Here is a 25,358-nt window from a genome sequence, read left to right on the forward strand (position 1 = left end):
TGGCGCGAAATACTACCGTGTCTCTTAAAAATAAAATATAAAACTGAAAGAAAACCCTTTTAAATAACTGTAATTCAATATTTTTATACGAGAAATAATGAAAAATCCGTTATGTGCGGAAGAAAAATGTATCTGCGGAAGAAATATTATCGTAAAAAACCAGACATCATTAAACTCTCCGACTCTTTTCTATGTTATACTGTTTTATAAAATAAAAAACTCAAGTTTACTAGCTCAATCACGTTTTAGTATCCGATGACAATTTATGTTTGTTTCAATTTATTCGTGGGACTAATTACAAGTTTCCAAACTTTCCAAAAAGCCCACTTTTCAAAAAATAGATTAAAAGTGTTAACGAAGAGTATGCATATAAACGAGTATAAATTATAAGAGAAGAGTATAAAAACTATAAAATATATACATACATTTCATTTCTCTTCTATTATAACCAATTGTGTGTATTTTTGTATACGAGAAATTATTTATGTCTGACTCCATCTAGAGTGTGAAAGTCGATGTAATTAGGGAACGACTGCTCAAGATGTACGTCATCACGTAAACACACTTTGCGAGATATGTAATATATATCTCATCGTATTATCGTAATAATATTAAAATAAAATATGAAACTTACATAAAATCCTTTTAAATGTGATTTTAATTCAATATTTTTACACGATAAATGATGAGAAAATCTGTTTTCGTCAAAAAATCATATACGGTTCTGTTAAAAAAAAAGTAAGTATAATTGCACTTTACAAGTGTATCTGCGGAGAAAATAACATCACAGAGAATCATGCATCATTGAACTGTCGGATTTTTCTCTATCATTCATTTTTTCGTCCACACATACCATACACCGCACATCAAGTTATAACCATCGTATCTATTATGTCTCGGGTTTTATATGTATAAATATTTTTTATCAGAAAATAAAAATACATGGTATAATGCACTAAATGCATTACGAATGAGAGAGAAAACAAAGCAGATATTTTCTGAAAAAAGCAAGATCAGGAGCCAAGTTTAAACTAAAACTCTGCCATTTATATGAATTCTATCGTATCTATTCGATCTTTTCGCATCCTCTCGTCCATTTGTCGCCATAAATTCTTTATACTTTACTACGTAGATTTAATACAAAATGCGTGACATGATTGCGTCAATGATCGTAAATCCATTAATCAAACCTGACGCCGAGGAATGCGTGAACATTTTTTGAAGTCATTATAAACTATTATAATCGATGTCGGATCTATAAGATCCTAATAGATAAACTGTGTTACTACTTTTCTGCGAATCAAAAATTCACAATCAAGAAGAAGACGACCGCGTCAATCTCGAATGGAGAATGCTGCCATCGTGTCTCCACAGTGTAACCACGTACGGGTCACTCATTTCGTCTCGACTCGACTCCTTAATTGCGGCCTATGCTGCGTTCGCCGTCTCGCCCCATGACCACTCAACTCGCCCGCGAGACACAGCAAATTATATTTACACCCAGACAAGTGTCATCGCTTGCTCTCTTATATCCTCGTTCATCTCCACGCGACTTCCTTCTTTTGGTAAAGAAGAAGCGTATGATTTGATGACGCGGACAAATTGGGGACGGATAAAGTGCAAACATCCCGCAAAAAACGACGGTCAATTAAATCGATTGCATGCACATAGTATTTAATTATCATATTATATTTTTTTGTTTAACAAAAGAGCGCATTTTTAGTAAGAGCTTTTAGATAAATACAGGACGTCACCAGAACGATCATGTTCTTTTTTCATAAATATTATACTGGATGTTTTGAAATTATTAAAAATCGGATATCATTAATCTCTATAATAAATATGTGAGTTTAATTTTATTAACTCATTAAGTCCTAGGAGATCCCTACGTGCTTTTTTGTTGTGAATCCTTATAACTCGGGATTTACAATAAGTTTTCCTAATCAAAATTTTTTAACTACAATTGGTATTTAAAGGTAAAAAGAGTTACTTTTTCCGAAAATCTAGTCCGAGTTATAAGAATTTAACACAAAAAAGCGCGTAAGAGCTGCTTCAAGCCTTCTAGGACTTAATGGGTTGAGCGAAATATTTTTGTATTAAAATCAAATTTTCGGCAATCTCAATCAGTATAATTACATTAATAAAGGTTGTACCATTTCTTCAAATTCACAAAATTTAATTTAAATCTTTCGTTCATAGATTATAAAAGTGTCGAAGCAAGTTGCACAAAAATGACGAACCCAAGTTCACTAACTCACAATCAGTCACGTTCTTTATCTGATGACAATTTATATTTATTGATAAGATTTCAATTTATTGATAAGACTACATATAAACCCCATCTTCCAAAAAATATCATGTGTGTACATCGCGCATCGCTACAAAACATATGTACATTTTTCTGTCTATTATAACCAATGTCTGTATTTTTGTATACGAGAAATTATTTATGTCTGACCCCATTAAGAGTGTGAAAGTCGATGTAATTAGGGAAATACGACTGTTAAATATGTACGTCATCGTAAACACACTTTATGAGATATGTAATATCTTATCGTAATATTAAAATAAAATATGAAACTTACATAAAATCTTTTTAAGTGACTTTAATTCAACATTTTTATACGATAAATAATGAAAAAAATCTGTTTTTGTCAAAAAATCATATACGGTTCTGTTTAAAAATTAAAAAAAATAAATATAATTGCACTTTACAAACGTATCTGCGGAAAAAGTAACATCATAAAAAATCAAACACCATTAAATTCTCATATGTTTTTTTTTCTGTTATATTGTTTTATAGGAAAATGAAAAACCCAAGTCCACTAGCTCCATAGAGATATAAGACTAGAGTGCGTGAGTCATATGCTAGTACGTAAGGGTGGGTACTCACTAGCGAAAACGAACTCCGAACGAACAGCGAATCGTGTATTTGTATCTCATTCGTGCTAAGCACACATGGTATACAAGTGCACGATTCGCTGTTCGTTCGGCGTTCGTTTTCGCTAGTGAGTACCTACAGTAAGAGGCTGCGATATAGGAATAAAAAAAGAACGCTGCAGTTGAACAAAGACAGAAGAGGCCCATACTGCAGCTTTTTCTTTCTATTCCTATCGCGACAAGACAGCTTTCTCTTTCTATTCCTATATCGCTTTTTCAGCTCGCTTGCGCACTCTATTCTTATATCTCTTTGACTAGCTCAGTCACGTTCTTTACCTGATGACAATTTATGTTTGTTTTAATTTATTAGTGGGACTACTCACGGACCCCACTTTCCAAAAAATATAGAAACCGGAGTAAATGTATGTAAATACACATACATTTCATTTATCTTTTATCTATTATAACCAATTGTGTGTATTTTTGTATACGAGAAATTATTTATGTCTAACTCCATCTAGAGTGTAAAAGTTGATGTAATTAGAGAAATACGACTGTTGAATATGTACGCCATCACGTAAACACACTACGGGATGTGTAATATATCTTATCGTAATATTAAAATGAAATATGAAAAAAAATATGAAACTTAAAGAAAACCCTTTTAAGTGACTTTAATTCAATATTGTTATTTGACAAATGATGAGAAAATCTGTTTTCCTCAAAAAATCATAAAAAGACGAGCGATGTTGCGGAACATGCAGATCGTTTCCTTTGTTGACGTATGTACAAAACGACGATATTAACCCACGCACGGCGCATTTACGCACACGCGTATGCATAATAATCATACGTATAAGTAATCAAACTAACTTTACTCGACGCTTCGAAGATCCGTCGCGTCGAGCGAGTTAACGCTCAAGAAGTTGCGTAGGGATCAAACTAAACTCCACTATAAATTAACGTGTGTACTTTAACACGTTTGCCTATTTACGGGATCGTAAAAAGAACTTGCGAGCCATGAGTTTACATTTTTATCATACGGATAAACACGTTTTATTCGCAGTTGCAATTAATTATGATTGACTCAGTTATCGACATCTCGCGCAAGATCTCATACAAAATTGGAGACCAAAATTAGAAAACTGAATAATATTTAAATTTGATCACACAGACTTTTAGACTTTTTCTCTTAAAAAGAGTTAAGAAGCTATTGCAATCAGATAAACATATAGACGTAACGCCACCAAGCTATCATCAAACTATCATTAAGACCCATCATTAATTCTATTAATTATCTTGCGATGCACTTAACACCTTTTGATCGAGGAGGAATTAGATTAGGGCCTGGCTGTGTGCGCTAGCGATTGCTTAAAGGCGCACCGATAAAAGCACCCTGAAAGCACGTTACTGTGCATGCTGCTCGACACATTAATTTCTGTCGATTAGCTTTTGAGTGGCACGACACGGGAACGCCGTGATGTACGAGCGCGCAGAATGAAAACCTCGCTATTAAAACGCCGGCTGACATTCTGCGACCACCCCGTAAATGGCCGTGATATCGCGCCGTAATTAAATATAATCTGCAATATCGAGGTGCGTTAAGCGATTTCGCGAAAGCACGTGCGACGATGTTTCCGCAAGTACTCTTTCGTTGGTATTTTTCACCGTGGATTCAATGCTGCGTGTTTAATGTCAAATACGACTTCACGTCTCGAACGACGAATTTTCTGTCGGACAAATAAACCCTAAATTTCCACCGGTAGTTTCCAGTATTACGAGTCACTTTCGAAAAATATAATTTTCGGAATGACACTTGTCGAACAATCGCTCCTAATCCCGCCGGAAATTTTCACAATTGAGTCGGGGCCAGACAATGAAGTTATACAAACACATGTTGTAGGCTTGCAAGGGAAAACATATCGAACTCGGAAATGTAACGTTCTGGGACAAAAAGAATCTTAAGATCTAAACTTTTCTCGAATATTATATTATTGAGTCCGCAGTTTTCAATATTCACGATTACTGAATCGGAAGTACACAAATCAGAAGTTTAACTTTTTACATCGTAATTTTCGCTGTAATAATATGAATAATTTTCTGAGTATCTTTGGATCGAAAAGCCTCTTGTGCTCATATTCTACAGAAATAATTAACGTTCTCGAGATTAACTAGAGATTAACGAATTGTTAAACAAACTTCTCGCGTTCTTCTCCGTGTCTTCGCAATGTCGAGCGACAAAGCACTAAGCGCGCTAAACCATAAATCATCACTAAAGCGAAGCTTTGTCCCTTTTATCGCAAAAGGTGAAATTTCAACGAGTTTTTCTTCTGTCCTCGTGTCTTGGAAATCCAGTAATGAATCGCATGCCGTCACCAGACGTGCACGCGGCCCAAGAGCTCCTTTTACTCATCCTGGCAGAAGACAAACGCGTTTGCAACGTCGCTATTATCTCGACGTCCGTGCCACGCGAAACCCGGTACTGAAAACTCGCGCACAGCAGCGGCACGCGAAAGCATGCAATGAAAATCAGTTTATACACACGCTAATAAATTAATCAATCAAGATTGCTCGCCACAAACGCATGTTTCTCTCTCCCTCTCGTTCGGACGCTAATTCTAACCATGCAGATTACGAAAAAAATCGAGAGATACCGCTTTAAACGTCTTATAACATTTTGCGGATTATTTAGAATCACGGCTAGAATTTGAATTATTTTCAAGTGTCATTTTTCGATGCATTAATCTATTTTTATTGCGTGATCAATGCTTCGTCGTCTAGACGACGACAAATAAAGCTTCATCGAGGGATAGCGCGTCCGCTATCGTCCCACTTCTGTTCCGAGCGACATGCTGTGTGTCGCTTTTTTTCTCTACCCTAATACCTGTCTCGTGCGACGGGTTCGTAAGAGCGCGCTCATGGTGGTCTAGGGTACTCCATCATTCGACGCGATGTCTATCCCGTCTAGGAGGACCGCGTATACGCGCGCTGACGCTCGATATCGCCTCGCGTCTTCCGTCCCTGTTCCCTCTCGTGTCCCGGACGTGGATTTTCGCGCGGGCGGAGATAAACCGCGCGAATTTACCGGCCTCCGACGCGGATGGAACACGCGCCGCATTGTTCGGAAGGAGTGAAAAGCGCGATGGGGTCCGACTCGTCGATGTCGAGCCGGGAGGGAGGTCGCCCCGGCGTTCTCGTTTTTTTTCCCCCGCGCGGCGACAATCCTTATTGTCGGATCGCGCGGTTCCCCGTCGTACGTTATCGGACGAGTGGAAGAGCGGTTTGCAACAGAAAAATAATAGGCGCGCACGACTGGGTTCGATGAAGTTGCGGTCGTCATGACAGCGTCGGCTCGAACGTGAGCCAGACTCGCGATATCGACGACGAGCGATCCGGAATAACGTCGAGGATACAGAAACCTCATATACAGAACTGCCCTCTGACTTGCTCTCGAATTGACTCGCGTTTTTTTTGCTAGGATCACCGAGTCCCCAAAGATCCTACCTATCCAGTCACACCAGTCGCACGAATAGCCTATAGCATAAAGACATGCTTGACTTCGCCGTCGTAGTTTAGTTGCTGAATCCTATTTCAATGATGGGACGATGAAGTCATCGCGAAGTGTAATCGGAGAAAGAGAAATGTAAACCTCCTTGGGATGGGCGGTTCTCAACGAGAAAGAGATCGCACAAACGGGATAATAGACAAAAGAGCGAAGCAGAAGGGATCACGTAGTGCATTTCTCGCGAAGAGATTATGTAAAATGGTCGGAACACGCACACAATACATAATTAATATTGCGTGGCACGATTTGCAAAGCTTATTCTTACTCCCAAAGCTTAATCTTTTAAATTTTGCTCTGATATCAAACTGGATTGTGTCATAAATTACAACTTGCACTTTTAAAATAAATGTGTATTTCATTTACTTCTTTTCTGAGATTCGATCGATCACGCACGAACATTCAAGATTAGAAATCAAGAAACTAATTAATGTTTTACGAAACGTTTTATTAATTTTTATTTTATGCAATAATGTGAAACGATGTATTTTATTTCTACAGTATATTTATACGTGTAAATTGCAAATATTATCGAACCCAATCAAATGGCGAAACTTCGCTCCAATTAAACTTCATATCAAACGGGAAGCAATAGGATAACGAAACCGAATAAAAGTACGTTTATTACTTTCGTGAAGCAGATGCCACGACGTGTAATTCACTTATTTACAATTCTCTCGATCGGAAAACGACATTCCGTTCACGGACATGTGTACACATGTGCCGTCCCTGCGAATTTATCGCTGATCAGCGAGCGAATGGCATCAAGAAGCGGAACCGGTTTGCAAAATAAGTCCCGGGTACGAATCGGACCGCGTGCGCTCCGCTGCCAGGGATAACGTCGCGCTCGCAAAAAAAATCGGAATAGACAGTCAGAAAGTCCGTTGTACTCACTGATGAGTGGTGACGTTGAAGAAGAGATGCGAGAACTGCGGCGCCGAGTCCTCCGGGCCGTGCGGCGCCGGGAAGCTCGCGACTAACATTACCGGCTTCCGGGCGAAATTGTGTTTGCTCTGCCTGAGGAAAGCCACGCTGTCGTTGGCTATCAGATCCGGATAATAGTCCCGGTTGTAGTCAAAGCCGTGCTTTATCTTCTTGCCGTTCATGTTGACGCTGTAGTTGTAGTAGCGGGAGTTCATTATAAGGCCGCCCCATTCCCGCCATCCCGGCGGTATGTACGAGCCGTTGTATTTGTTCAAATACTTGCCGAAGTATCCTGAAACAAAAACAAAATCGCGGAACGTAAGTTGCAGCTTTGGTGGACGATTAAATCTTTAATTTCTCGTAACTTTCTTGACACCTCTATCTCTTATGTAAATGACTGTAATTTTAGATATAATATAGCATATTATGTTTTTTTAATTATGCAATTTACAATTTGTATTATCGATGCACGCGCTTGCAAAATATTATTTGCCGTTCATTATGTTCCAAACTTGTAATTCATAATTGAAATGCAATGTGTAAATTACTGTCCCTCATCTGTCAAGTTAAATTGCTGCATGTAAACTTTTTTAATGGCCAGAGAATACAGGAAAAAGTGATATATATTGATATTTCCTCCAATCATTCCATGATTTGTAATTTAACGCATAAAACATCAGAATTCAATACGAAGCACGACACATTCGATAAATACTAGATTAATAAAGAAAGCAAACACATTATATCTGCGTTCTAAGCTATGGAAATAAGAATTAATGCCATACGTGTTTCGCCCTACTTTTAAAAATTTGTTTTTTTTTACACATATATAAATATTTATGTTTCCATTCCTGTTTTCTATTTCTGTTTCAATTATATAAGTAATTGTTCTTGTTTTTGAATACGAGAAACTATTTGTCTAACTCCAGAGTATATGAGTTAAAAAAATTAGGGAAACACGACTGTTGAATACGTGTCATGAAAATATAAACTTTGCGAAATATGAAATATATCTTATGCCATAATATATGAGAAGAAAATAACTCAAAATATTTTATTTTTGATAAGTTAATCTCAATACTTTTTTTTACATGTAAAAGAATATTTTTTATTGAAAAAAAATGTGTGGAAAATACACGGAAAAAAATATCAGAGAATCCGAGACTGTATAAATTTCTTGCAGAAAAATTGAAAAAGTATACATTTCTCCCGGTTATACTGGTGATAAATCAAAAGGCAATTCCATTTTCTGGTTTCTACTTCTCGTAAAGGTACCTCCCGTCAAGACTCATCCCGTCTGCCGAAGCCTGAATTATTCATACGGGGCGGCATCAAATAATTAATTCAAAGGCACCACGGTGAAGTCCTTCTTTTCGGTTTCTCTCTTTACTTCCAATTTCGCGTATCCTCCTTCTATCCTTGTGCACCATCGTATACACGGTACGTATATATCGATGCTTATTTATATCAGTTATATGATGGCGAAATCAGACGCGCGCGTGCAAGATGATTTTTTGCTAGGATGAGACCATCATGCGCGATCAATCACGTTTACTTTCGTTTAGCACTAATCGGTGACATCTCAATAAAAACTGCGAGCGTCATTCCTATCCGCTAAACAATAAGCGTAACGATCGATAAATCTGTGGAATAGATCATGGCTGCAAATAATCACTTGACATAAATCATCAATTCGGCTTTCTTGCATGAGGATTTATAACCAATAAATTCGCGATTTTAATTAAATATATTAAAAGTTGGAGATGATCTTTTCATCAATAACGTTGGATGATCTTTTTTACTTCTCAATATTTGTAGTCGTCGAGAGAGAACAATCGTATAATTCTTTTATACCTATAAATTTCTATATTTCTTCAAGACATTCATTTTCGGTGCGACTTCATGTGCAGACAACGAGTTCAGAAACATTGGTTTCCGAATACATTGTTCGAATTGTTTCTAAATGACTCACGCACTTCGAAAATATCCGGGTAATAGTCTCTCTCAGCTTACATCGTGTTTTCTTCGCGTAATCACAGCGATCCCTTTTCTATTTCTACTCACATGAGCAGCATTTCGAAATAAAACAAGTCACCGCGAAAATTAATCATATGATGATGTTACTCGATTTTTTCCCGATAGTCGCAATAGACAGCGAATGATTGCTCGACAAGCAAAGCGCGTTTCTCATCATTTAAAATTTAAAGAATCATGTGCGATTTGTATGATTTTAACTATTTCGATCACCTGCGTTTATTTCGTGATTTCTCTTTAATTACCGGTAATTCGCATTTGTAGATACGCAGCTATCACACCGCGAATTCGTCGAAACGATAACGCTATGTGACATTATTGTTGCGATAGGCGAGTGATGGCGTCATTTGGCCACTTCATTTGGCTGTATTTACATGCTAGTTCTGTCAGTCAGACAACACATTCGTTGTATTCAATAATCGTGTTTTCCTGTGTATATGTGATTGTGTTACTTTCACACTCCAGATGGAGTTAGACATAAATAATTTCTCGTATACAAAAATACACACGACTGGTTATAATAGATAGATAGAAGATATATGAAATGTATATATATCGTCATACAAATATTTTTTGGAAGTGTGGGGCTTTACAAGCTTTGCTTTTACCCCACCAATAAATTGAAACAAACATAAATTGTCATCAGCACGGGGATTTTCTAACTCCTTAACGACAGTTTCTGTATCGTTACGCAGGTATTATATATGGTAAAAGAGCTGCGCAATGATACCGAAACTGTCGTTAAGGAGTTAGAAAATCCCCGTGCAGGTAAAGAACGTGACTAAGCTAGTGAACACTTGGGTTTTTTATTTTACGATAAAACAGTATAACGCAAAAAGAAATACGAGAATTTAATGATGTGATATATATATATATATATATATATATATATATATATATATATATATATATATATTATACATCTATCATATTAATCTTCTCAGCAAATTATTTTTTGGAAGGTGAGGTTTTGCAAGCTTTGCTTTTACTCGCCCCACCAACAAATTGAAACAAACATAAATTATCATCAGGTGAAAGTGACTGGGGCGGTAAACTCGAATTCCCCGTTTTTCAAGTTTTTCTCTTAATTATGCAATTCACGCAGTTTTATGATGCCTACATGAATCGATACTTTGTTCGGCTTGCATACTAGTTTTTTCAGCCAGACAACATATTTATCGCATTCAACAGTTGCTTAATTATATTAATTGTCTAAATTAAATGTAATTAGGCATAAATAATTTTACTTATACAAAAATTAGTTATAATGAAAAGAAATAAAAATGTGAGGCTTTGCAGCCCTCTTTCCCACAAATAAACTAAAATAAATATAAATTGTAATAACTGTTGACATCAAACAGAAGCAACCAGATTGATAATGATAATAAAATTCGGGTTTTCCATTTTTCAAATTTTTACTTATTGCCAAATATATGGGATCTATATTTTTGCTCATCTACCTATGCGTTTACAGTTTGATCAAATAATATTCATTTCTGAACTATGATTCGAGTATACTTTTTATAAAATCAAAAACATCTTGTCATGCACTTTCTTATTATATTTTGATTTGTCTTATATAATTTAATTTTAGATAATTTATTATTACTCTGCATGTTCATGAATTTCACATAGTATGATCAAGTTTGTGTTACTTATCATGATGTTATCGATATAAAAATTTAAAAACAATTTTATAAAAGAAGTTATGTACCTGAAATATAGGGTGATTATATTATCAGAATTGTGACTACGCATCACACCTGTTGCTTCGAAGAAGATAGAAGCGCAACGCGAGATAGCTCCACAGTAAAAAAAAATCGCGACTTGAAGAGCAAATTAAAATTCAGAAACGGCGATACATCTCGGAGACGTTTGATTGTAAAAAAATGTACTCTCTATTAGCTAAGTGGATGATAAAGAAGAGGATAGAAGCGACGTAGAAGCGCCAGTAGTATTCTAGCGCCAGTCGCGGATTAAATTTTAGTTAGGGACGGTTAGGACAAAACAAAATAAAATAAAACGATAAAAACATTCGATGTAGCAAATATTCTCTTCCTTTTTAAATCCTTTATAAATCAGCCAACAAATAAATATGTCTTTAAACTGTTCATAGACTGAATATCGACAACCTCGAAGAGCACCGTGCGGTATTTGTCGTGAAAATGAGGATGGACAAATGCCAAAAATCGACTTAAAGAATGTATAAAAGATCGAAAAAAATTTTAATGGAATTTAATTTTAAGATTTTTAGATATAGAGATACCTATTAATGTTGAAAAATTAAAAATAAGTAAGTTTCTTGTTACATTTTCGTCAATAGAGAAAACATAAGATAAAAAACGATATTATTAAGATATATTATTATACTTGAAATTATTGCACATTATAGGTTACGCTTTCATAATACTGAGTATAAACTATGCATCATAAAAACTATGTTTAAAGAATCATATTCTGTATAATAATAATACACGAAATACAATATTCAAGAAAAACAGAAAAAAAATAGGTATAAAGTATTAGATTGATGCAAAAGCTTTATCATATTTATCAAATAACGTTAAAAATAAAATTTCAGAAAACTGAAAGCAAAATCGCCGTCATGGATCTTCCTATATGTTTTTTTCCATCTAAAGAGAAATTTTTCAATCTTTTTTTAAAAATTTCTGTTTAATTTAATACAAGGCAAGATGGAAGAATGACAAATCTTTGGCACTATAATCCTAATGTAACAGAATTTCGAAATATTCTTGTATGTAAGATATCTTAAGTCAATATTTCCGTACTAATGTAATTAAGCACAATTTGATAAATGAAACCTTTAAAACTTATTAACATTATATTAATATTTCTCTTGTCTCTTTAGCTATTATATAATAAATCTATACTTAAAATCGCTGGTATAAAAAAATGTTTATTAAATAATAATTATTAGATAACGTCATCGTCAAGAATAACAAACGTCAATTACAGAAAATTTTTCATTGTTCGTTTTGATGGTAGAATCGGCATTAGAGAGCAAAGTTACACCCTCGTCGGAACGATGAACGGCGCGTACCGTTCAAGATCATCGGAGTTAAACGGCACGAATGAACTTAGAATATTGCGATGTGCCGGAATATCGGCGGTACGGAGGAAGTTCGCGATTATTTTAGGAAGTTGTTTCGTGCCGCGGGAGCATTAACCCGCTTTTCGGTATTCTATCGAAACACGCGCGGCGCGCTTCGGCTCGACGTGATCGTTTATTCGTTCGCATGTCGACCCCGTTCGTTCACGACCGAGCGCTGAAACGTTCCCGTGCCGAGATTTAAGGGTACATCGCATGCTTCTGCACCACCGCCGCCGCGGCCTAACGAGCTGTTCAACGAACAACGCTACTTCCGCAAAAAGACTCGCATGATGAATCGGGATTTCACGTCGTGCGCGAATCGCGCGGATCGAAATTCACAGTGGGCTATGTGTATACATTTAAGACATCGTAAATCCATAACATGGGATAACAGTTAGAAAAAATATATCGATGGAGAAGGAAGAGACTATGGCGAGCGAATTGAGAATTTTAAGAACACTTGATAAAATTCATGTAAAGTCTAAATCACAAAGTAATATAAGCTTCAGAATTACTTCAAATGTCCTATGCCTTACGCATTGAAATCTTAACATCTCCGAAGAGTCGAGACGATGCTGGACACTAATTTGTTCTTTCATTAAAAGGTGTGTTATATGAGGCTAATTAGTCCTATTTGATACATATACATATCAGTTTTTATTAGTGATCGACATGAAAGATTATTCCCGTTAGCGTCGAAATTCATCGATAAACGTTTGAGTAATATAAATAAAAAAATGAATTTTAGTTTTTACCATTCTGCTTCTTCTAATATCTAAAACTTATGTGTAAATATATAATTTTCATTTCTCTCATTATTCTTAAATCAAATTGTACTTTGTTTTCATTTTTTCTAAGGCGTTTATTGCAGTGTCACGTATACAACAAAAAGGTGTGAATATGAGTGTACATTGTATGTAAATGTATGCGAGCATTGCAGTGTGTTGAGCTCGGGTCCGTGAGTTTGCTAAGCCCAAATGACTGCGGATCAGTCACCCCTGCAGGAAAAAAACAAGCGCGTTTGCTTCGAGTATTGAGTGTCTAAATGAAAAATTTAAACTCTAATGTACACTAATAGACTTTTGATATATATATATATATATATATATATATATATATATATATATATATATATATATTTCATATAAATTGTGCGTTATTAAATAAGAATAAAATCCACGATTGCATTTAAAGTTACAACTTATAAATTACAGAAATAGGTAAAAGTCGACAGAAAACTATCTTAATGCTAAAAAAAAATTTAGCATACTATTAAAAAATATAACGAATTATGGAGAGCTCTCTGGCTTTCACATCGAATGGTGAATCGCTGTCACATTTCCTTTTAAAGCACTTTTTTCTCATTCGTCGAGATTGTTTCGTGTTATTATCATTACGTGAGTTTCTATTTGAGATGCAGGAACACACACCGGAAATCAAGACGTTCATTTATCAGTTGCGAAATAGCCGAGATATTTGCCGCGTGTACTAACAAGTACAAGTACGTATTATGGTAATCAGACTTCCTACAGCCACTTGAAACAATACCGCGTCACGTGTCGGCGGGGCTTTCTTCAGCGCTAACGGATACAGAAACGTTCTCCTTACGATCGTCGTACGTCGCCATCGGCGTCATCTCCGCCGCTGTCATTACGCATTTATTACGATAGGTCAGATAATGGATCCTAATTTGCCTCATTATTCATGCAAACCCCGCTTGCATCATAAAGACTTTTTCCTTTATCCTGCCTCTGCTTTCAATCGATATCTCACATTGAAATGCTCGCAATTGTAACTGACTAATTGTGATGAGACACAGGTCATTTTTTGGCAGGATTAAATATGTCTAACTCGTCAAAAAATTCTTAGGCAAAAATGAAAATCTTATCTCAGTCTCTCCCAAAATAATCAACTCCATGAAAAACAATATGTAGAGAAAACTGATAAAGTTACATAAACTAATTAAATGTTTGGTAATTAAAATCATTGCAAAAAATGTTTCATTATATAATTTGGCTTCTGAAAGACTTACATATAATACGCGCATTCACGTTACCTTCGATTTACATGTGATTCTTCAGCAATTATATTTTAAAAAGTGATCAAAAATACCATCTGACGCAATATTATTATCTTATTATCAAACAATTTCAGCTTATGGTACATCAATAAATTATACGCGTTGTAGTATTTAATTGTGTCATAAATCCATTTCTATCCTTTATTAGGTATTAACATTCTTCAACAATTTTATTAAAACAAAATTAGTATTAGCACAAATCACGAATAGTGTTTTCCCAGATGTCTAAGACTTAAAGAGAATGTAGTCCAGCTTTACTTATTTCTATCTATTTCTATATTGAAAAAAAGTAGTGTAAAAAGATATAGCCAATTGATATCGATATTATGGATGTGAGGCATTTCCGTTCGTCATATTTCTTTTGTGCGTTTTTTAATACGTTGACTCTTTAATATAGTATTAATGATATGGAATCCTCTATAATTATCCTGCAAAATATCTATGTTGGAGTCTGTTGCAGCTTTTAACATACGCGTGGTCTTATCATTAAACTGTAGGCTCTAAAGTCTGGTGCAATGCAAAAAGAGCCATAGACAGAAAAAATTACATTTAAACATGCGGTCGAGAACCCACTGCAGAAATCTTACCAGGAAATTATTCGCCAAGGAATAATTAAGATTATGTTAAGTAAAATGCTTTACTACGCAGCGGATCTTATAAAATAGAGACTTGTCTCGTTAACGTTTTGCGCAGTATAACAGTACATAACATGAAGCGACTCTCAGATACGAAATGGCTGCGCCGTGTTGGCTTTATCGATCTATCGTATTGAATTCCATTCGCCATATCTCATAATATATAAAATATGAAACATTTATCAAGTCATTTTTAGACAATTGTAACGAGAAATGTGTTAAGCTTTGTAGTTTGCAATAGCGTAAAAATATGCATTGAAGCAAACACTGAAATACATTTTTGTATCAAATTTTTATATCAATTTTTTAACCCTAGAACGCATGAGAGGGGTCGATTTCGACCCCAGGCGAACTTTGAAAAACGCTCCTGAGCTAGCGAGTGACATTATTGTCGAGTCTTTAAATGGATTTTTCACTAACTAAACTTGAGTAAAATTAAATTTACCGCATACCATTCTCTTCGTTATTAAAAAACGAAGAAATTCATGTAGGTTTAAAGGCCCTTTATTTCTGTAGGACCGGTTTTACGATCAAATAAAGCGTGGGGTCGATATTGCCCCCAGTCATGCGTTAGAAGGTCAAAAAAATGATACATGCGTTCTAGGGTTAATATTATCGTAATAAGTATTAATAATTAACAAAATACATCTAGCTAATTATGCTAACTAAAACATTAGCTAAGATAATAAAGTTATTTAGTTTGGAATTAATTCTCTATTTAAAAAATATTAGGAATATCAGGCCACCTTAAGACCTTTGGAATTATAAACAATCGCATATTTAGAGATTACTACAAATAATATAAAGTATACGATAAAACTTATCAGCGAGTTCAAGTAGATTTCACTTTGACACAGAAATATTTACTTTATTTTATGAATAGAATTATAGACATAATTGCTTCTAACAGAGAGATATTTATTGTGCATTAAAATATTGATGTTCAGATTTAAAAATCAGTCTTTTAATAGAAAGGATTTCAATTTATTGTTCGTTAGAAAATTCATCGACGATAGAAAAGTAAACTTTGAATATTCGGTATAAATGTAAATTTATTTATATGTATACGTTCATTTCAGTTTATTTCAGTATATATTTTCCCTAATTACATCGACTTTCACACTCTAAATGGAGTTAGACATAAATAATTTCCCGTATACAAAAATATACACAATTGGTTATAATAGAAGATAAATGAAATGTATGTATATATATTTTATATTACAGGAACATCTTATTTTTTGGAAGTGTAGGGCTTTACAAGCTTTGCTTTTACCCCACCAATAAATTGAAACAAACATAAGTCATTATCTTACTACCGGTAAACTCGGGTCCATTTTTCTTTTCTTGACTACGCAGTTTCGTAGTGTTTATGGATGGACACTTTGTGGACTCGACTATATTTATGTGTTAGTTTTGTCAACCAGACAGCACATTCGTTGTGTTCAACAATCGTGTTTTCCTGTGTATGTGTGATCGTGTCATTTTCACACCCCAGATGGAGTTAGACATAAATAATTTCTCGTATACAAAAATACACACGATAGGTTATAATAGACAGAAGATATGTATGTATTTCACTATTCATGGATTAATTTTTGGAAGTGTGGGGCTTGCGCATGCTTGCCCCACCAATAAATTAAAACAAACATAAATCATTATCTTGCAAAAGCGACTCGGGTGGTGAACTCGGATCTATTTTTCCCGGATTATAATTAATTTTTTCGTTTATGTTTATTTCAATTTATTGAGGCAAGCTGTGCAAAGCCCTACCTTCCAAATATTATGTTGTATTCGGTAAAAAAGATAGAAAGTCCAGAAACAAAAAATATTCCTTATATTAAATAATAATAAATAAATTCCTTATATAAAATAATAATGTTAAATAAGTACTGTTTGTATTTCTTTTGTGTACGAAAAATTATTTATGTCTGCCTCCGTCTAGAGTGTGAAAGTTGATATAACCAGGAAAATACGAATGTTGAATAAATACAAATATATATAAATAGAAATATAAACTTTAGAAAATATCGTTTGCTCATCAATTACGAATTAATTCTTGTGTTTTTTTTTGTATTTTACATTTTTAGAATAATTTAACGAGCATACATCTTTACTCGTCAAATTCCAAAGTCACGAACGCACCTTAATGGTGATGTCGAATAACGTATTCGCTCGCGACAAGATTCTCTCGCGAAGATAACAAAGAAAATTTGTCGCCTGGCCAACCAGTCCCGGTATTCTGGTCAGGGACACCCTGCATAACACAGGCAGCGATAACAAAACAAGTTCTTTCCTTTCCCTAAAGCACGATCATCGATCAGTACTTTGCGAAACACGTTCCTTTGCGAGTTCGGGATGATCATGCCCCTGATCATTTCGACTATCGGTAAGTTGAACATTCTTTAAATGTCACATGCTATAAAATAAAATTATAAGGTTCCGAACGAATTAAACGAGCACCTTTTGTTACTTATAATTTTCCCTTTACGATCGTGGTATGATTCTAGACTAAATACTTTTGTATTGTTGTTTAAAAAGGTAATTAAATAAAGTTAGTTAAGTACACGTATAATATGTTACTATATGAAATTATTTCTCCCAATTCAACTTTCTGTCTATATGACATAAAAATTTGCTACCTTCTACCTACCTGGATTGAGTCTGGTTTAAATAAAAATTATATATTTATACTTTTTTTAATTCTTGCATATTAACATGCGTTTGATAAAATTAACAACATTTTGCGTCCTGCATAATATTATGCAAGTATCTAGCGAAAGCGCGAGATTGAACTAAAAAAGGCCCGATTCAATCAGGTCATGCAAGATTTGTTGTATCGGGACGAGTTTCACGGGCCATCGGACTGAAACGTATGCTAGGGGCAAGGTACGAGCTCGTCAAGCGAGAAATGTTATGTCATAAGCGATCATTCTCGAGAGAAGCATAAAACGGGGCGGCTTATCGCGACAATTAGCCGCGCTTTCACCTCCGGCCGCGATTCAGGCGATTCTTATCCTGATGAAGCCTTATCTCGACGATGCAGACATTGCGCCGGAAGTAGAGGAATACGCTGTGTACGCGAATTTTGGAAGATCGCCAATGGTAGCAATCGTGCCGGATGTAGGCGAATGGTTCGATCGACGAAACAGGAGTCTGGCTGGCTGGCTGGCTGGCTGCACTTTCAGGGAGCAACGTCCTGTCTACGCGAATATGGTCGCGAACGGAAAGGAAGATGCCGACGAACAAGAAGAAACAGAAGAGATTCCGCTCTCTTGCCCGAACGTCTGTGCGAGGTCCGACATCGGCGAGCGAGCGCACCGATCGGCCTCAGCGATCGCGAGATTTTTACCTCCCTTGAGCCTCAGAATATATGTATACCGTCGCGTTGCATTCTTCCCATCCGGCTCAGTTTCAGCAACATCAATTAACTAGAATTTAATTGATTTTCTCTCTGACCCCCTTTCTAGACAGAATCTAGAAATGTATTGAGAATCAGTTAAATCGCAATTAACCAATCTTTTTTGAAATAGGATTTTAGAAATAAGTATCGGATTTCTGAAGGTACAAATCGTTGTCACATACATAAGCGCAATGGAGTTCTGATGTATTCAGGTTTCTCGCCGAAAAAGAAATGCGGTATTTATTCCATACAAGCTCGCGACAGGTGGCTGCAACGTTTTACGATCCATCAAGAATTCTTTACATCGCGGACACGCTAACGCGTTTTATGACGTCTTTTAGCGATAAGAGAAATCGTCGATGGCAATGCAATATAACGTGGTACAACCCGCGATATCTACCGTGGAGAACAGATTCTATTACGTTCGTGTGCCTCTCGATCAGTGCGATGCTGCGACGAGGCATGCAGCATCGCAACTGATGCATCTATCCGTTATATTAGAGCACATTAATATCATCGGGTATCATGTCGAGATGTTGCGCTAAGTCGACGAACACAGCGAATTTTGCTTGCAGTCCGTATGCTGCCGCGGGTATAATCTAGCACAAGTAACGTCTTATCACGGGTCATGATCTGAAATAAATTCACGGAGAAAATTTTATAGTAAATATTACTATGGTGTCGCACTAGCTGCGGACCATCGAGGAATTTTAAGTTAAAATACTATAATTATTGTTTTAAAAACGATAAAATAACGTAATTTTTACCATAAACATAGTAATTTAACTTAAAATTCCTCGATGGTCCGCAGCTAGTGCGACACCATAGTAATATTTACTATAAAATTTTCTCCGTGTTGGTTAAGTTCGTAAGCAAAGAATTAAGATTCTGCCCCTAGTTAACATTCAGCGAGATCTATAAACTATCAAGTAGCAAATCACATAAATTACCAATGCAATATGCGTGTAGCATGTACCGAAACGTCACTCGAAAAGAACAAACAATTACCCATGTAGTCGATATTTAGATCGGATCTCATATCGAAACGCAGTCGCGAATTTGCGGATGTAACTCGAGCCACGCTGAACGAATATCCGCGGAATTGCGGGTGATTAATGCGAGAAGTCCGAGTCCCAATCGACGCGATCGAACATTTGGATTTTGAGTTGCCGATCGATCGCGTCGCGGCGCAGGTGCGATGTTACGTGCACGTTACAACCGTTTTTGGCCCTCCGGAGAGAAATCACGGCAAGATTCGCCGCCGACGGGATGGGAGGTTGCGGGAGGGAGGGAGCCTGCAACACTCGCCGAACAATCGCGCGGGACGAAACCCGCGGCTTGGTGGAATTAAGCCTCGGGAATTTCGTGGGAATGCATTGCCGTGTTCGGCGCGACCGATTGCACGGAATGAAAATTGCGGGACGCCGGTATATGTCGTGCACGGAAACGTCGGGAGCAGAACAGAGAGAGGGGGAGGGAGCGGATTAATCGAGATTTTAATTGCGGGAATACGCCGCCCGCGGGGTGCAGCATCCGTATGTAAATAGGGGACGTCGACTTGCCTCTTCGCTTAAAACGACGCGCGAATAAGTATCGTGGAAGATGTTGCTACGATGACGTTGATTCATGTGCGCGACGTGAGGGGGAAAAAAAGGAAAAAAGTAAAGCAAGGTTTCGACCTATTCTGATTGAAAATCCCGGCCTAAGTGGCTCGGGTCGACCTATGTAACGAGGATTTATCGCTAATCGTACTTGACTCCAGTTACGCATAAAGCGCATTGTGCTGGCATAGGGAGGTAAATAGAAATCTCACTTCTCAATTGAACGTGCCTCGATTATCCTGATTGCGTTTGTACGGCCAAAGGTCGAGTTATGTGCGTTACAATGCAATGGATAATAACGCGTCTATTCTCTTCATATCGCGCCAGTAATAAATGTAGCAGCATTGAATAAATAGCTCTATATCAAAAAGCTATTTTTGATTTTCTCTCTCTTGCAGAATTTTCGAATAATTATAATTTAATGACTGACAGCTTTATTAACATTTAATATCATTCCGCTTTCGTTTTATAGCATTAGGGTAGTTTCGAATTAAACGGAAATTTAATTATCGGAAAAAATATTTAACGTTGAAGATGGAAAAAGTTCGATTTTCAACCCGAGAAACGTGTCGGAAAAAAGTTTCACGTGATAGGATTAAAATGTCTCGTTTTTAACACTGCAATAATATCATTAAATGCTTTGCGTGCGTGCGATTCTTCGCGAAGTGCGAGATCTCTGTAATCATCCACCAGGGTTTACAGGATGAACGATGAGCCACTCTCTTACCTGTCCGATATCCCGCGTTGCTCAAATAAGCGGCGAAGGAGTGCGGTTCGTGATCTCGTTGCCACTGGGGACTGCTGCAGTTGTCGTTGTTCGTGAAGACCTCGTGATTGTGAACGTAACGACCGGTGAGCAAAGAGCTCCTGCTCGGACAGCACATGGGAGTGGTCACGTACGCGTGTCTCAGCTCGGCGCCCTCGTTCCTTATTCGCTTCAGAGTCCGTGGCATGAAGTTCAGCGAACCTGCGATGGATACAAAACGACCATTTTGGATACGGTCAAACATGTACTCGGCTAATCTATATAGACACGTCCATTGTCCCGCAGTCGCTTAATCGCTTGCCGGCTTGGTGCAATATGCTCTGTTTATTATGCTGAATGCGAACTATGCTCATTACACAGGTTATACGGTCTTTACCTATATATGAATCATATAAAATTTATATTTCGACTCGTAAACTTTCCATAATAAAATATCAATTATTATCGAATTATAAGATCGATAAAACAAAGATAAAGCACGTACTTTTCGTTAAATTTGAATTGTATTTCGGTAATCTCTTAATTAACCTCGTTGAAAATTGAGGACGACATCGTTTCTCTTTGAAATTTCGTGTTCTGAAAAGAAAGAAGGAAGGAATCGATTTTACACCGTTCGAAATATCTGTCGGTGAAGATTTCAAGCGTTGCTCGTAAACGCCCGTAAGTCTGCTTCGATATTAGCGGACAAATTAATGAAATAAATACACGTAATGTTCTGTGCGGCGTTACAGATAAGATTGCATATTGCACGCGTTTCTCTTCGGATACGTGTCGCGATATCTCGAAGCGGGCCTTCGCAAGGACTGAGACTATAATATCGCGATGGCGAGATAAGGCGCCAGCAGGCTGCCGCAATAAACAAAGTGAACTTTGTGTTCTACGTAGGCATTTATACACCGACGATAAATGAGTCTCTTAGAAATCAAACTGATCGACTCCACGAAATAAAAGATAGAGAAAGTTGATGAGATAACAAACTAATATGCTCTCTGCTACTGAAATTAAGAAATTTACAGAAGGCGGAGTTGATCGGAGTTGATCTCAGCTTCCGAGAGGCTCGAGTAATCCTGTACGTCGCTACGAACCCAGTTCAACGTCTTGATCATCCGTCAGAATCAGTACAATGTTGGGCTTCCGCTCCCTGGGCTGCTGGTGCGGCAAATAGGGCGAGTTCGGCTGATGATTGTAATTATTATTGCTGTTGTAATTCGACTTGTGGAGGGAGCCGCGACGCTGCTGGCCGACGTGCGCGTCATCCGCAGGTCTGTCTCCGTCGGTCCGTCTGGCATTGACACCCAACAGGAGGAGGGCCAGAAATTGAAATAGCTTGCTCATGGCGGCGGCAGCGGTTGGTGGTCGTTTATGGACTGGCTACCTCAATCAAGTGTCATACCATGGTTGTGACTGGAACAGGAAAACAGAGCACGCATCACGTTAATGGGCGCGTGAGTCCGACGGTAATTGGATCGTGGCGCGGCAGAAAAAGAAAAAGAGAGGGTCTTAAAGAATCTTTCCCGCCTCGTATATCTAGAACGTGTATCTCCGATCGAAAAAAAAGAAAAAAAAATTGAAAAAGACGACGAGATAATTGCGTGGAAGAAGGAAATCGACTGTCATAGGAAATTGTTCCAATCGCAATTGCTGTTACTTCATTTGTTCAATTTGCTGTACTGATTGACGGAACTAACTCGTGTTAAGAACGTTTACGTGAAATATGTTTCACGAGATTCAAATCGTAAACGTTTTTATTATTGTAAAATTAAAGAAATGACTATTATCTTAAATAAAAATAATTGCACATAAAAAATATTAACATTTTCAGTTATCAAACGGGATCTATATATATAATTCTTTATAGTAATATTTGTTGTCAAATAATATTTATAGATAAAACACAAATCCATATAATAATTATAAAATTACATTTAACTTAAAATCGCTTAAAAAATCAGATCTCAAGATATTCTTATGATAAAAGAGAATTTTTACGTGTTTCAACTATATTATATTTTACCATTAGGTATTTATGAAATGTACGGCACATGTATATACCGTACGATAGATATTCATCAAATGGCATTCCAATCATCCGATTGTGTTTGTGCGCGAGGTGCAATGCGATATGGTCACGAATGAAATTCTTGCACGACCAAAATGCATTACGTAATCCGTTAATACACGAGCAGTTTGGATGCGCGGTACGATAATTATCTCCAATAAACGCGGCAAATGATCCAGCATCGAGATCGTTGCACGCATCGTGCGAAACAATTAACGGGTCGCATTACTAGCGATTCGACACGATTAGCCACAGACACCACATATGCTACGCCCATCACCAGGCTTTACCGAGAGCAAATGTGATCATCCGAACTAACTACTAAACACGTTTTGTTACTCAGGAATGAAAGATAAGAGATGAAAGGCAAAAAAAAAAAGAAATCATGTGACCTTGCCGGCTCGAGGAAGCCAGGGGAACGAGACTGTGATCCATGTTTTATGGCGGGCTTCGTCGTGCTGTATGTTGCAAAGTTCTTATAGGAAGAATTGGAAGAAAAATAATAAATAGTCGTGCAAACCTGAATTAATTCTCCATTTGACTTACAACTAGCCGTGTATATTATTAAAATAAATCAGGAATAAAAGCAAATCTTACATCTAGCAATTTTATAATCAAGTTTCCCGGGGGCTTTTCTGGGCTACCAATAAAAAAAATTTCGCAAATGGTACTGCGATGAACTTACTATGAGTTTTTTTCATAATTTCCTATTATCCAAGGCTTTATCGTTTGTACGTGAGGCGAATAAAAGAATGTAGGGCTTCGAGCAACAAAGTAGGTGGTATTTTAAGAGATCTGGGAGTTAGAAGGAAATCGAATAATGCGAGAATCGAACGCGAATCCGATCGGGCTGAACGGTTAGAAGAATGCTAGAGCGCGTTTTCGCAGACAGTCAAATATGGATGGTTGCATGGCAGGTAAACGCACGATGCTGGACGGAGAGTTCCCACGATTCGAGAGAGAATGTGCTAAGGAAGAATATTATTTGCGGAAATCACAGCGCCTTCGGCATCGTCGCGTATATATCTTTCCGTACGGGTGTTATTGCAACAAATTTTATTAGATTTCTCGTAAAGTACATCTCTTTTTGCCCTTAGATTCGATTGTTCAGAAATCGAATGATGCTTCGAAGCATGTGCGCTTACTTTTTTCTACACGTAGCTGGAACAAATTCTTTTTATACATAAAATTTCTACATTTTTTCTAATTTTCTAAAATATTTATATTTCCGCAACATCTTTGTTTCTTCTATTGTAGATATAATTGCGTGTTTCCGATATCAGATTATGTTAAAATCACGTTTTGGATAACGTTACCGATTAATAGCTGCCTCCAGGTACAAGGGAGTTCCTCGAATGAACCACTATCAAAACGATCGAATTCATATTGCGTCACAAGATACTATAATATTGTATATCTACCCTGTATAAACCCGCACGCGCATATATCACGTGTGCAGATTAATGTATCGCTCTTTCGACCAACAGCAGAATCCGGTTTCAACACCTTAATGGTTACCCGCCCACGTGATAATCCTAACATTTGTAATTAATTCGGCTCTCGTATTTGCGATGCGATCTCCCAAAATGGTTTCCCGCGTCACTTCTCCAGGAAGAGCGCCACGATTAAAATAACTTATGCTCGATCGGACGTAAATGTAGGTGGATCGTAACGGATGTTGTATATTGATAAATATTCAAAACGCCTTCGTGCTTACGATTTGTGCTCAAATGCTAAAGATGTCACTAGAATGGTATTAATAAAATTAAGATAAAAATAAGATATAAACAAGTATAGCAAAAGTTTACGAATCACTCAATAAACCTGATCCGATAACGTAAAATAATACAAGTAATTTCTGAAAATTAATTTTTAAAATTTTGCTGAAGAATGAACGTACCATTCACGTCTGCAGTTTACTAGAATTTATAATATCTTATAATAAAATTGAACTCTTTCTTATATCGTTTCTAAAATCACGACCCGCTTATTTATACAAAATCATTTTTATATCGTAAATAAATTAATAAATAATTTTACTGGAGAATGGAGAAGTCTGGAAGAAAATATAGAGAAATGCAGTCTTTCAATTTTTATTGCCACATACCAAATGTATCGACTGCTCTATATATCAAATTCAAACAAGTATCGATTTAAGCAAGCTTTTATCTATATTGCAAGATTCTCTTTTTTTGTTTATACTCCTGTAGAAAATTTATTTGTTATGCCGATGGTACTGCTGTTATATGTATTCGCTAGTACGCATCCTTGGCGCTCACTTGGCAAGAGCCTCAATCCTGTC

General features: G+C 36.7%; 1 protein-coding gene across 5 annotated transcripts in view; it reads right to left on the reverse strand.

The window, feature by feature from the left end:
- LOC112453863 (extracellular sulfatase SULF-1 homolog) overlaps window positions 1-25,358 on the reverse strand; it is a 72,310-nt gene that overhangs the window by 12,726 nt on the left and 34,226 nt on the right. For 4 of the 5 annotated variants that reach the window (XM_025014853.1, XM_025014852.1, XM_025014850.1 and 1 more), the window contains exons 2-4: window positions 22,083-22,401; window positions 20,959-21,198; window positions 7,337-7,658 (exon numbers count right to left, since the gene is read on the reverse strand). In XM_025014853.1, the coding sequence (XP_024870621.1) occupies window positions 7,337-7,658; window positions 20,959-21,198; window positions 22,083-22,332 (812 nt within the window). In that variant the 5' untranslated portion in view covers window positions 22,333-22,401. Of the gene's footprint in view, window positions 1-7,336; window positions 7,659-20,958; window positions 21,199-22,011; window positions 22,402-25,358 lie in introns of those variants that run through there. The other variant, XM_025014854.1, reaches the window with a different exon arrangement.

The sequence above is a fragment of the Temnothorax curvispinosus genome, unplaced genomic scaffold (assembly GCF_003070985.1).
Source record: "Temnothorax curvispinosus isolate PA1 unplaced genomic scaffold, ASM307098v1 QBEX01004747.1, whole genome shotgun sequence".
Classification (NCBI taxonomy): Eukaryota; Metazoa; Arthropoda; class Insecta; order Hymenoptera; family Formicidae; genus Temnothorax; species Temnothorax curvispinosus.